Source organism: Gobio gobio (assembly GCF_949357685.1).
Source record: "Gobio gobio genome assembly, chromosome: 16".
NCBI classification, from domain to species: domain Eukaryota; kingdom Metazoa; phylum Chordata; class Actinopteri; order Cypriniformes; family Gobionidae; genus Gobio; species Gobio gobio.
In genome coordinates, this window is record NC_137109.1 from 41,840,296 (window position 1) to 41,854,348 (window position 14,053).

The 14,053-nt window shown below is 38.8% G+C and overlaps 1 protein-coding gene across 2 annotated transcripts in view; it reads left to right on the forward strand.

Moving 5' to 3' along the window:
- Window positions 1-14,053, forward strand: part of synpo (synaptopodin) — a 29,969-nt gene that overhangs the window by 2,008 nt on the left and 13,908 nt on the right. Inside the window, exons 3-5 of one of the 2 annotated variants that reach the window (XM_079838580.1) lie at window positions 7,249-7,344; window positions 7,972-8,199; window positions 12,163-13,397. In XM_079838580.1, coding sequence (XP_079694706.1) covers window positions 13,202-13,397 — 196 coding nt within the window. In that variant the 5' untranslated portion in view covers window positions 7,249-7,344; window positions 7,972-8,199; window positions 12,163-13,201. Of the gene's footprint in view, window positions 1-7,248; window positions 7,345-7,971; window positions 8,319-12,162; window positions 13,398-14,053 lie in introns of those variants that run through there. The other variant, XM_079838581.1, reaches the window with a different exon arrangement.

The following is a 14,053-nucleotide window of genomic DNA, read 5'->3' on the forward strand; positions in this document are numbered from 1 at the left end:
TGTCTGGACGTTTGAAAACCATCAAAACGTCTTAATTAAAAACCTGGGAGACCGACCGGAGCATTAGTGCAGAGGTATAGATTCGTTTATTGACGTACGATGGATAAAGCCAATGGATTTCTAGTAAATGTTGACATAGCCCAGCGTATCTGCTCTTCCCCTAATTGCTGCCGGTCTCCAGTGAACAAGTGAAAAAGAGAGAGGCCTCCGTACAAAGGACATGAGCCCCTGCTCATTACAACAGCACTGGCTTATATAACGAAACACACAGTGCAGCACAATCACATTGGGGGCCACTGAGTCCCTGGAATGCTGAATTACACATCCAAAGTTAGGAAAAGGGTGAGAGAGAGAGAGAGAGACGGAAAGGGAGAGACGAAGATTGAAAGTGAAAGAGACAGAAAAGCCAAATTCTGATATTTCGGCCTAATGCATAATGGGGGTCTTTTTTTCCCCTTATTTTTTTCCAAAATGTAAACTGTGATTAGTGCAGTCTGACACCAGAACAAATTAATCGTATGAGTTTGTTCTTAATGATTTAAAAACCTCGTACAACAGTGTAGCCTGATTCTCAAACAAATGATTCTAGAGTTCTTTTTAGTGAATCAAAAACCCACAGCAGAACCATTTCAGTCTGAGTACCAAACAATTGAAACTGATGAGCCTTTTTAGTGAATCAAAATCATACAGTGCAACAAGTGCAGTCCAATTTCCAAACAAATGAATGAAGACTTTAATCGGTGTAGTTACTTATTATATAACAATATAGTTAAAGGGTTCACCCAAAAATGAAAATTCTGTCATTAATTACTTACCCTCGTGTCGTTCGACACCCGTAAGACCTCCGTTCATCTTCGGAACACAAATGAAGATATTTTAGTTGAAATCTGATGGCTCTGAAAGGCCTCCATTGGCACAATGGCACGGTTCACTCTCAAGACCCATAAAAGGTACTAAAGACGTCGTTACAAAGTCCATCTCACTACAGTGGTTCTACAATAACTTTATAAAGCGACGAGAATAGTTTTTGTGCGCAAAAAACCCTAAATAACGACTTCTATAGTGATGACCGATTTCAAAACAATGCATCATGAAGCTTCAAAGCGTTATGAATCAGTGAGTCGATTCAGCGTTTGGATCGCCAAAGTGATTTCGGCAGTTTGGCGGTTTGATACGCGATCCGAATCATGAATCGACTTGCTGATTCATAACGCTTCGAAGCTTCATGATGCATTGTTTTGAAATCGAACGACATGAGGGTAAATAATTAATGACAGAATTTTCATTTTTGGATTAACTAACCCTTTAAAGGTGCATGTTATGAGTATAAGTTGTTGAATTAAATATTGTACTATATTTTTTATAAGTATAATAAAGTATTATTAGATTGCATTTATGTTGCATCCTTTACACTCAAAAAAATGCTGGGTTGAAAAAAACCCAAGTTGGGTTAAAAATGGACAAACCCAGCAATTGGGTTGTTTTAACCCATCGGTTGGGTTAAATGTTTGCTTAAAATAACCCAATCGCTGGGTTTGTCCATTTTCAACCCAACTTGGGTTGTTTTTAACCCAACATTTTTTAGAGTGCTATGTAAACACCTTTTGCAAAAATGGTTTTAAAATAATTTTTTGATTGAAATTGTCATCATTTGACAATAAAATTGTATATACTTTAAAAAAATCCTTACCAGAGCTAAAAGAACCGGAACTGTTAAGAGAAATCAGAACCAGCACTGTAAAAAAATGTTTTTACGATTTCCCATTCCTATGTATCACAAGGGATTTCGCTAAGAATGAATTATGCTCGACAGCATTGTTTATTTCTGCTTGTTGTAGCGTTTGATTCAATAAAGCAGTTATGCAAACTAGATAACAGCATAAACACAGATCAAATGTGCGGACCTTGTATTGCAGTTGGTGAAGAAGTTCAGGGTTTTCAAATGAAATATGGTTTAATGAATCCACCCCAGTTCTGTGAGCACAACTTCAGCTTGTTTCTGAGGTATTTTGTTTATTTGCATCTTGGAATGATTTTGATTACAATCTTGGGAACGGGGATCAAAACAGTCCAAGAGGGAAACTTCTGTCCCACTCTGGTTCTCATCTGGACTTCAGTTCTTTCCCAGGGCATGTTTAAAAACAACTCATCATTTTTCTTTTGGTTCCAGTTCATCCAGAGATTTTTGCTTACCCTGTGGCTAAGCACCATCATCTAAATGTGTACAGTAATTAAAACGGGTGTATACACACTTGCTTAATTTTTTTTTAATGCATCCACATATGCAGCCATTGGTTACTTACTGGTCATCAATGTCATGCAAATGTGAGTGTTCAGCCAGGAATTCAGAGGTGTCTGTGCCATTCTGAGGAAAAGCTCCCACCCATTTCCTGTCATTCTTTCTCATATTAGCATCATTAAGACGCATAACAGTGCCGGCAGCCATTCCTCAATGCCCTGTAATTCTGTGTGCTGGGTGGAATTGGAATATGACTTGAATATACAATAATCTACTGTTCCATAAATCAAAAGTGTAAAAGGTAAGAAAATATCCAGGCATGACATGACAATTAAAACTATTACAATGAGCACATAATATAGACTAAAGTATGTGCTCATTATAATAGTTTTGATTGTCATGTCCCACCTGAATATTTTCTTACCTTTTCATGGAGTAAATATGCTGATTTTAAGTCTGGCTGACCAGTCATCAACAACCAATGAAATGGTGAGAGAGTGAAACAACACAAGACTTCTCCTCCATATTTTTAGTCTCTTTTAGTTTCTTCTTTTTCTCATTCTATGCTAAATTCAGCGTAAAAACGAGTGTAAGCCTGTACTTAATGTTGTTTGTCAACATACATTCCACAGCAAGAACTTTCCCCAGGAACTTGGGACTTTGGGGTGGTTTTCTGTGTGTTTCGACCACAGGGTCTAAATGAAGTTCTGGGTAAAAATGTCCCCCTCAAAAAGTACTTTTTTAAAAGTTCAGGAACTTTCGGGGGTGGGCACTGAAAATGATGATTGGTTCACAAAGCATTTTGATTGGTTGACTCCATGCAGCATTTTATTTCAACCTGTTGCAGTGCGTGCAGAATTTGCTATTCGAATCAACAATGGAGTCTAAAAAATATGACAGATAGACCGACGACGAGGTTCAGGCTTTATTAAGCTTATATGCGGAGGATGAAATCCAACGGAAATTGGAAAGTCGCGCGCAGTCCGACGTCACCGGATTAATCATACGTAAAGCACATCAAATGTGGTAAACGGAAGCTCAAAATTTCTCGCTAAATATTTATAAAGAGATTTGTGTTTCTTCAGAAAACTTGGATTAAATCGCTCGAGTCATATATATTTATTTTACGATCTCTTAATTAACTTTTTGAAGCATCAACGTTTTGGGTACATGAACTTACATTGGAGGGAAAGAAATCAGATTTTTCACATTTTCCGAATAAAACTGTTATTTTATAGACACTGCAGCAGATGGCATCTTTATCTTTCAATAAATGTTTCTTTGTGAACTCTACATTACACTTCAGTCATATGATCCTAACTAACATATAATTTTCTGACATGATCCGGGACCAGATGCATCAAAGCGAATGTTATTTAGTTATCCATTTGTCCGTTTGTCGGCAAATGGAGACGGGTAAAGTATGTAAAAAAAAAAGTAATAGGCTTCTTTACACTGTATATGGTACATATATTTAAATGGGCTCTATATGCTTTTGACACAATGTGACGCTCATGTCTGGTGTAGACAAGTGTCAGCTATTAAGCGAGTGGTTGGGGACTGCGGTTCGATGATGTAAACTATTTGTTAATGTTGTGCTTTAGAGGGAGTCGTATGCAAATGCATTTGCCCGTGTGAAAAGCCATTTTTGGAGCTTGGTTACATAAATGGTATTTTTTGTACTGGTTTTAAGATGGTACAAATACCTCATTATTAAATGTGCATTTGGCCTTAGGAGAATGAATTGTAGCTTTTTGTGTTTGAAAAATGTGCATAGACAAAGAATTTCTCGGTGGTTGAAAGTGTAACTTGTGTTTAAAAGCCTGGCGTGTCTTCAACGGTAGATCTTTGTATTGTGGAGATTTATCGATTGGTGGGAGGAAGCGTTCAATATGAGATGTTTCAGAGTTTCCAGGTGCTGACTCTAAAGTGCGGTGGAAAATCTTTCTAGGGCATTAACACCAACACACCTGAGATTGGCAAGATGTGTGGAAAAACAGTCCTGCACCCATAGAAGGCCTGACTCCTAGTCTCTGTTTATTGCACAAATGATTTCATGGCCATATCTGCCATTTGTTTGCGTTGGCCCGTGTAAAATCATATCATGTGTGGTGATGGATTACGTAGGAAAGCCAGTATGTGTCATATTAAGCAAGCTATCAAAACCAAATAGCAGTGATTGTTTCCAAGCGTGTCTTATGATTAATCCAGACTTGTAATGCTGATTCATATCTTTTAGGAATTTCTCTTGATTTGCTGGCAGAACCAGCGCCAACCGCTCTCACCTTCAGATTTTTTTTGCGGTCTGGATGGATTCTCTTTGACGCAGGGTCCATGTAGACTAAAGAGGGATTGCGCTTGATTTGTTCTTCCCTCTTGACAAATGACATAAATACACATTAAGCAGTGAAAGCGTTTGTTTTAGGAACTCATTTAAAACACCTCCAGAGGCCAAGAAATGCTCCATAAAACAAAGACGTTGCAGTGCTTTTTAAGCTGGGAAGGGGAATGTGGTGTAGGGGAATGGAGCCTGATTGTGGTTTTGGAAGGGAGTAGAGGAGCTCGGGCCACATGAAGACGCCCAGTCGCTTGCTCTCAGGGACTTTGACTTTGTGATTTCTCACGTCATTGCTCAATCACACACCCACACCCTTCACCGCGTTCAGGCACGCCGTATGATACCCGTTTTGCTCTAGACCGCAGCTCAGTGGGCCCTGCAGTGTCTGTGGTGCTGATCGCTCTCTGGGATAAATCAACTCAAGTCATTCTGATGAAGATATAGTGGGAAAAGTTCTTGTGAAAGGAGAGAGGCTGTAAAAGGCCCTGGTTACTAGAACCAAACTAGCAAGTTTCAGGGGTTGGATGGTCTCAGTCTCAGATGACACAATCTTGAACCGCCCACAGTCCATTTGATGGCCGTCTGATGAAGATTGCATGGTGAAAAGCTGTTAACTGTAATCTGATTGGCTGACTTTATCTTTTTTTTTTGCTTTGAAGATGTTTGCCAGGTTAGTGTCATCAAATCTTTGATATATACAGTATATGAAATATACACCCGGTATGTTGAATCTTGTTTGAGGCACTGCAAACAAAAATGTATGTCTTGAAATCAACTATACTACTGATCACTGCTATTATTTAGAAGATTTCCCCTCTCAATGGTCTATTTTTGTGGTGTTTCAGATAAATTAAATGCCATGAAAAAAAAAACTCTTCCTGTTTCAGTCGGCAGTTTGTGGCTGTAAGCTGGAATGTGGACAAAACCTTTGCTGTTATAGTCACGTAGTCTGGCTACGTGAGGCTAGGATATCTGGATAACATTGTTGTCATTGACCTCCTTGAAGTCCTCGACACCCGAGGGGCTTTTGCAATTGCCGGTGGAGCATAATCAAACATTTTTTAACTCAGATGGATTCAGTTTCATCTCTCAACAGGGTTTTGGTGGTCTCCAGGAAAAGGGGGACGGATAGGTTCACTTGCAGGCTACGTATGACTCCAATCAGACGACTGCTCTGCTCTGGTCCTCTCTCAGTAACAGACAGACTCAAACTAGGAGAATGTAAACCAGAACACTTAGGAAATTCCACACACTCTTCAGAAGAAAAGCCCAGATTTGATGGAATGTGTTCTAACATTTCCTCCACTGGTTCGTTCAGCCACACATGGACACAAAGGCTACAGTAGGGCAGGCACACACACTTCTAGATGCACACAGACAGCTGCCCTTTGAGAAAGTCACGCTAGACTGGTGAGAGAAGAGCTGTAAAAAGGGCGTTGGAATAAAAAAAGTTTGCTAAGGTGGGAGGGATAGAATGAAGGAGTCAAAGAAAGGAAAGAAAGAAACAGCCTGTTTTATACTGAAGGGTTGACAATCATGCTGTCTTTGCATGCACTGATGCATGATTTGAAAATAATTGGCATGCTATTTTTTATGTACTATGATTTAGGATGGACAGTATACAAACTGAGATTCTTCCTATATGTGCAAGAATTGAAGTAGCTAAATTAGCATTAGCATTCCGCTGGTTAAATTAAACAAATAATATACTGCTTAAAGCGGTCCTATAATGCCCTTTTTACAAGATGTAATATAAGTCTCACCACAGGTTATTTATTATAGGGTGTTTTTTTTGGGGTGGCAGCATAAACACGCTGTTTTCGTGTGTCTCATTAAATGCAAATGAGCTGCTGCTCCCCACACCCTCAGAATAGGATGGAGCCGTTAGCTTGCGCTAGTTTACGACAATAACTGGAGTGTGGAGATCCTCACACAGTGAGTAGAATTCGCAAAGATGGATAAATACCAACTGTTGACCAACTTAATTTTCAGAACTTGAAAGTACCGCACGTTATATTTTGTGAATATGCTGGTTAGGACGCTATTCGGTAGCTAAAGTTACCATTGTCTCTGTATTCACAGAGATCAGAGCTATGTCATTAGTTTTATTTTTAATAAGTAATAAAAGTGCCCTTTTGAATTATACAGGCGTTGAGCATTTTAAAATAACAAGCTCTGGTCTCAGTGAATACAGTTAGAGACGATGGTAGCTTTAGCCACATTAGCACATTCAGAAAGTCGATTTGCAAACACACACATTATAAAGTGCAGTACTTACATCTTGGGCACATTCCCGTCACAAATTAAATGAATTTACAGCATCCTCAGTGGCTCAGATGCCGGGAGTTTATTATTACAGACAAAAAACAGAACAGTTATAATGTTTAAATAGATGAAACATTTTATGACTAGCTGCTCTAGTCTACTTTTGCATGTCCTTTTTCACGTTTTCTGGGTTGGTAGATGCACCGGGGACCCGATTATAGCACTTAGACATGGAAAAGTCTGATTGTAAGCTGGAAATCCCCTTTAAAATCCATTTATTTGGACTCTAAATAGCTAAATGTAAAGTTATTTCTGAAATGTGCATTGCAATAATAGAGCTATTAGATACTATAATAGAGAGTAATTATTGCTATGAACTTGTTTTTTGATGCTTCTTATCATATAGGTACAAGTTACAACCCAGTTTTTGCTGACAAGCGCCCTTCTGTGTACGACTGAGATGGTGGTCTGAATATGGCTGGAGGCCTCAAATATCACCCAGGTATGACATTTCAAAACAGAGGCAAATATTTGATGGATCGACAAAAGAGCTCAGTGTTTCAGACAAGAACGATTAGCAGTGAGTGTTTTTCAACTGTGAGAAAACACGTAGAGATTATACAGATCAGAGCTTAGTTTGCACAGTTGCACACAACACTGAGATATCATAAAGATAATTTCCCCTAAAATAACCCTGAAATATTCCTGTAATCTAATAATATGTCCTGTTTTTCATCTCAAATGTCTATTCTCAGACAGACATCACCGTCGGAAGATCAGTGGGCTTTAGATCCCATCCCATTGAGGCTTTAAGTGTTTTACTTTGCTTCAACATACAGGCTCAAGAATCATCACAGGGGCTCTCCATGTCTGTGAAACCAATCTGCATGGCCCTTTTGTGTTTCATTTTATTCTCCTCTTGAGAAAACACTCGACACCGGTTACTTTTTTATAATTCATAGCAATCAGAAACAAGCACTCATAGGAAGTTTTAGTGCATGCATGTGCTGCGTCCGTTTTATTCCCCCATTCGGTGTAAAATCTGAGCGGGACAAAGAGCAAAGTGCACACTGTTTCTCAAACACCCCTACTTTAAATATGAAAATATATAATGGTATAATGTGTTCAGTATGCATGCTTGAAGGAAACCATATGAAGAAGGCAGACAAAGAACTCTCTGTGTTCCAACTCCTGCTCGTCCACACCCCCTTTTCCCTTCTTTCTGTCTGAGAGAGAGAGAGCGAGAACGAGAACGTAACTGCATGTGAGACAGAGGGGGAGGTGAATACAAGGAGGACCTGAAAAGGGGCTGTACAAACTAGCCATCACATACACACCGAAGCATTTGGGAGTACAGGTGAGTCTACCATCAGCTCCAGAGCTTCCATTGAGTTTCTCCTGGTGTTGTGTTATCAGTGAAGAGCTTTATCACCTGTTGAATCGCAGATGACATCCTTGAAGAACCTACTGCATGAGGTAGCCAGCTGCAACCGGGAGGAATGTTTCTGAAGTCGATCTTTCTAAATATTTGGGTTGAATTAATTAAGGAAGTTAACTTCTTTCTCCTCCTGGTGGAGGGATAATTTCACCGGCGATGGGCTGTGTTCCCTGTTTGGCTGTCTTTTGTCTTGCCTGCGTGCGGTTCTTATGATGATACATTTGAGCAGTGTGCTGTAACAGTAGAACAAATATCCGGTGCTGGAGTTTCTTAGCGACAGTAATGACTTATACATTAGGCAGGGGTTCTGTTTAGCAGAGACTTCGTGCTGAGCATCTGTCACTGACCTTTATCTGATCTGAACTTCTATTTGCGGTCATAATTTGCTGGACTTATTAAGTTGCAGCTTTTAAATGGCACTAAAGTTGTATCATTTAAAAGGCTAGTTTCTCCTTTTTTATGCATTTATGCATCATTCAATTTGAATTGAAACACTGTTACAGTATTTATATCTGGTTTTATTTTTTTGTCTTATTCTCTGCAGACTTTGCTATTGAGCGCACATCCCAATGCTGCACATTATGATTTCAATGACAAGTCGTAGTAATGACAAGTAGTTTTCTTTATGCTTTATAAATGTGCCTGCTATATACTTAGTACCCTTATGAAGCAGGCACCATGTCTCTGAGCCTCATTGATGTTTATAACTAATGGTGTTTTTGCTGTCTGTCATCAACCTGTGCAAGCCAAGGCATGCTGGCTATCTGCTGAGAATTACTCCCAAAGAATGCCAAATGTAGAGTGCAACCCCCAAATTATTTTTCAGGCCACTTACAGGTGCTTCAATAGGCCTTTGTACGAAAAAAGCCGAGTTGAAGAGCAGGTCTCTGCATTGTAGTGTGGCGTACGGTTGAAGGATCTGGCCCTGGAGGGCTGTAATGGATCTGGGAGATTAGAGAGACCTGTCGGGCCTCGGAGGTCTATCAAAATGCTGTGTCAGACACCGTTGCGTACACGATTACTGCTCATATTATGCACTGTAACGGATACAGCCCAAAACACACACAAAAACTCTCTCCCAGTACCTGTATCCGGTGCCTCAGGACTGATAACGCATGGAATGTGTTGGGTAGATTTCTATACGGTGGTTTCTATATAGAATGTGGTATGAGAACAAGAATGCCCTCATTGGCTTGGAATGAGTCATGAATCAAATGATGGCAAATCGTTAGAGATATGTGAGGGAGGCTTACAGGTAGGCTGGTAAGTCAATGTAATGTAAACACCTGGAAAGTGAAATCAGATAAGATAAGCCTACTTTGACACTTTAAAACAGATTAAGATTTATTGTTTGGCTGACTTTTTCCCCTGCAAATCTTTGAGATTTAGTTCAAATGCTCTGATGCATCAGCTTTCAGCATTCTTTCAACCAGCTTTCAGCCTTCAAGGTGATTTGGTGAGTAAAAGAAATAGTTGATTGCTAATTAGCTGTTATGTTTATAAGGAACAGTAATGGTTCAAATTGGATGGATTGAAATGATAGTCTGAGCTTCCTTGATGTGACATGACATATTTTTTAACAGAATATTTTATTCTCACCAAGGCTGCATCTCACCAAGAACAGTAAAAATGATTACAATTTAAAATGACCATTTTCTATTTTAATATATTTTAAAATGTAATTTATTCCTGTGATGGCAAAGCTGTATTTTCAGCATCATTACTCCAGTCTTTAGTGTCAAATGATCCTTCAGAAATCATTCTAATATGCTGATTTGGTGCTCAAGAAACATTTCTTATTATTATCAATGTTGAAAACAGTTGTGCTGCTTAATATTTCTGTGGAAACTATGACAGTTGTTTTCCCCCAGGATCCAGGATTGAATAGAAAGCTTTAAGAACAGCATTCATTTGAAACAGAAATCCTGTAAAAACTTTTTTACTGTCTCTTTTGATCAATTCAATGCATCCTTGCTAAATTAATAAGTAATATAAAAAGAACATTTTACTAACTGCAATATTTTAAAAAGGTAGTGTGTGTATGTATATTTTTTCATTTTAATATACGTTTTTTAAAGGAAAATAGTTAAATGGATAGTATGAAATAAGTGGCAAAATCTGTATCTGTACTTATATGCAGTCTGTACAGCTTTAGATCCTATAATGTATAACATTTGTACCATCAAAAGATAAAGTGTTGTCAGAGGTCACATTACTCAAAGTAATGCATTTCAAAACAAAGCAACTGCTCTTTATGTTCCGTCCAAAGCAGAGAAAGGCCGAGAGCTTGTGAGAGGCTTTTGTGGGCGCGAGTGTTTGCTTTGAGTTGTTTGTCTTTATTTGAGGAGGATGGCAGGGAGGGCCTGAACAGTGGGTGTCTTCTTTGTGGCCACTTTAAGTTGCCTATTGGAGTGGGCGTGACATAAACTCCCAAACATAAACGCACAGGGGTCAAGCTAATCACTGCAAGACTGCTCATTTGTCATAGGTGTTATTAGTTAAAACAGTGTTTGAAGGGGGGTGATGAAGACTAATGGGGTCTTATTACCTCACATGACCCTCAGCCTTGTTGTAGCCTGCAGGATGTGAGAGAGACAACACTCAGCTGACAGGGTGATTCAGTGCTATTGAGACTAGACTGTGCTATTTGTACAATTGCCAATTAACACACCGTCCTGTTTCAGCATGCATAGCCTCACATTTGAGTCAAAGCCTTTCCTGTAACAGAAAATGCCTTAATTGGCGAAACTGACAACCGTGGCATTGCAAATGGCTTTATGAAATGATAATATATAGTGACTCCAGTCCACCCATAGATCCTTATAATCGAATAGTTAAACGAATAGTTAACAAATGTACCCTCAGTTTATCAGACAAGGCTTAAGCTAGTCCCAGACTAAAATGTCTGTTTGAGCTGTTTTAACTGAATCTTAAAATATGTCAGTGCCATTGTTTTCTCTCAAGATGCACACCAGTAATGTTTTGTTATATAAGCTATGTTTATAAAAGCTACTTAAATGTCCTAATTGAACTAAGGCCTAATCCTGGCTTAGTCTGAGCCCTGTCTGTGGAACCGGGCCTTCAATTCTGTCATCATTTATTCACCCTCATGTAGCCTGTATGACTTTCCTTCTTATTTTCAAGTATGTTGATAACCAAACAGTTTTGACTTGAGCTAAAACACATTCAAATAGTGTTAAACAGCTTTAGAATCCTACAATAAATTCCCCCGGTTTCACAGACAAGGCATCTGGAATAAAATGCATGTTTCTTAACTGAAAGTAACTTGATTGTTTTGTCTCAAGATGCACTCCAGTAATGTTTTTTTTATTTTTTTATTTTTTTAAACTTAAATGTTCTAATTGAACTAAGGCCTAATTTTGGCTTCATTTAAGTCTTGTCTGTGAAACCCTTGTCAAGTCTGTAGCCACATTAGCCAAATATTTGAAGGGGTACATTTTATGAATAAATATTGACCTTCCTTCCTCAACAGGCCATTTTATAAAGTAAAAACTTCTAATTGGGTAACACCTGTTCCTTTCATTATCCTGTCTCCTTGATATTAGTCAGGAAAATGAGATATGCATTGTTTCAATATCACATGTAGGAAATGCAGTCCATTCCTCCCACTGATTTGACAATGGGTGGGGTGTCATTTTCACAAATGATATCAAGTGCACAGGGCCAGAGGAAATACCCCTCCTTCATTCATTTGGAATTTTTCCTTTATGAGGTTTCTCACCTCAACTAGTTCTGATTGAAAATGCTTTATGAGATGTTTAATGTAGTAGGATGCCTGGATGTAATTTATTGGATATTCTTTATTTTTATGAATGTATCATAGTTAACGTTGACTCATAGTTTGCATCTTATACGTTTCAGGAAGTCGCAGTTGAGAGAGGAAGATCACCGACTCCTTGTATCCTGGCAGCAGCGGAGGTTTATCCACCGGCCTTTCATTTCTATGACACAACTAGAGAAGTAAAGACATTAAGCCCTGTCTGGATATGCCATATACTTGCCCGAGGAGTCTCTTTGGACCTAATCTGAAACAAGCTAATAAACTATATGTCAGCTCTGATGGTGGGTTAGAGATCATATCGCTTGGCTTAAGCTACCCAAAGAGATTTGATCTGTAATGCAAGGATAAAGAATGAAAACTACAGAAACCGTCTGTTTAGAATACAAACATATGGATTGAGCACAGTAAAGCCTTGCTTGAAAGTTTACAATAGCTTCAGTCAGAACGTTTGGACGACCTTTCAGCTGAATGTGTTTTTTCATGTGCTAATGAAACGACAGGAAAGCACCAAGCGCTGCCCTTCGTCTTGACATTGTTGAAACGTTTTAAAAGCAGGGGCTACGCGTGCCTTTAAAGAAACCGTCTGTCTTGGAGGGATTGCGATAAACTCAAGGGGCATGTTTTGGTGACTGACTCAAAAAAGAAAGACAAATATCTGAATAAGAGAACTTCCAGCCGCATTTGCAAAAGAGCATATCCAAGTTGTGAAATTTTCTTGGCACTTTTCCATGGGAACTGGTCCAGGGTGCATTGGGAAGTACCTCCAGGGAGGTCTTGTTAGAGTTTGAATAATATTGTGTGGATTCTGAAAGCAAAAGTGCATTTCTCAGCTCATCTTTGGGCCGTAGCGGGTCTACTCCGAAGGATTACCGTGAAGAAAACGTCCAGCAAAATGTAGAGCTTTAGTTTGACTTTGATCCTGCTTTTGATCCTTGTTTCTTTACAATTCGGGAAGCATAAAACTGCCAGGGGATCCCAGAAAACCATCTCATACAAGCCAAACTTACACCCCAGCTGAGAAAAAGAAAGCTTTTGTCACACCCAGGCAAGTGTGCCGATTAACAGGGTGCTAAGTGAAAGAAGAGCATCTCTTACACGAGGACAAGCGACGCCGCCGGGATGGAGTGCAAGCATGAGCCTGCAAGAAGAGGAGACAGCTGGGGTGGGCCTACCACTACAACATCCTCCACCCTCGACAAAACTGGAGCAAAGACGTCCCTGGACAGGCACAGTACTAACATCTTGGAAAAAGATGACCACTGCGGGGTCAAAGCAAAGCCAGGCTTGACGTCTTGCCAGATGGAGCGGAAAACAAGTAAATATTTTCTTCTTGTTCACAACTTTGAATCTAAAGAACAGGATATATTACAGTATCCTTGTATCACTTCAGTGTTAAATATCCAAAGAATAATGTACAACAAAATAGACCCAGCAGGGAGATCAAAACTCAAGCGTGGCTGCTTACTGAATAAATAAATGAATGCACATGAAATATTGAGTGTAAAATATTATAATGTGATTTGATGAAAAGCTAATAATTAAATCATGAAAGTAAAAGTAACAAGTGAAATCAATTAAATGAAAGCAATTAATATAAAACGTATTATTATTATTATTATTATTATTAATATACATTTTATTTGTTTACCTGAATATCATATTACCATAACCACCATCAGAGAACCATGAACAAGTGAATGTGTTGTTAAATTATTGAAATATTAACTGTGAATCTAAGGGGGACTTCAAGTAAATATTTTAGGTGAAAAGGATTCAGTTGACCAAAAAAGTTGGGGAATCACTATTATATGATTTAAAAACATTTGTGCAATGACAGACATGAAACAAAAGCTATGTAAACTGGGAGAATTGGTCAATTATTAACTTAGAGTCATTTTACAGAAAAAAAAATTGACAATGTTGTGATTAACCTATCAGAATCAAGTATTCCATAGATTCATGTAATCAAGA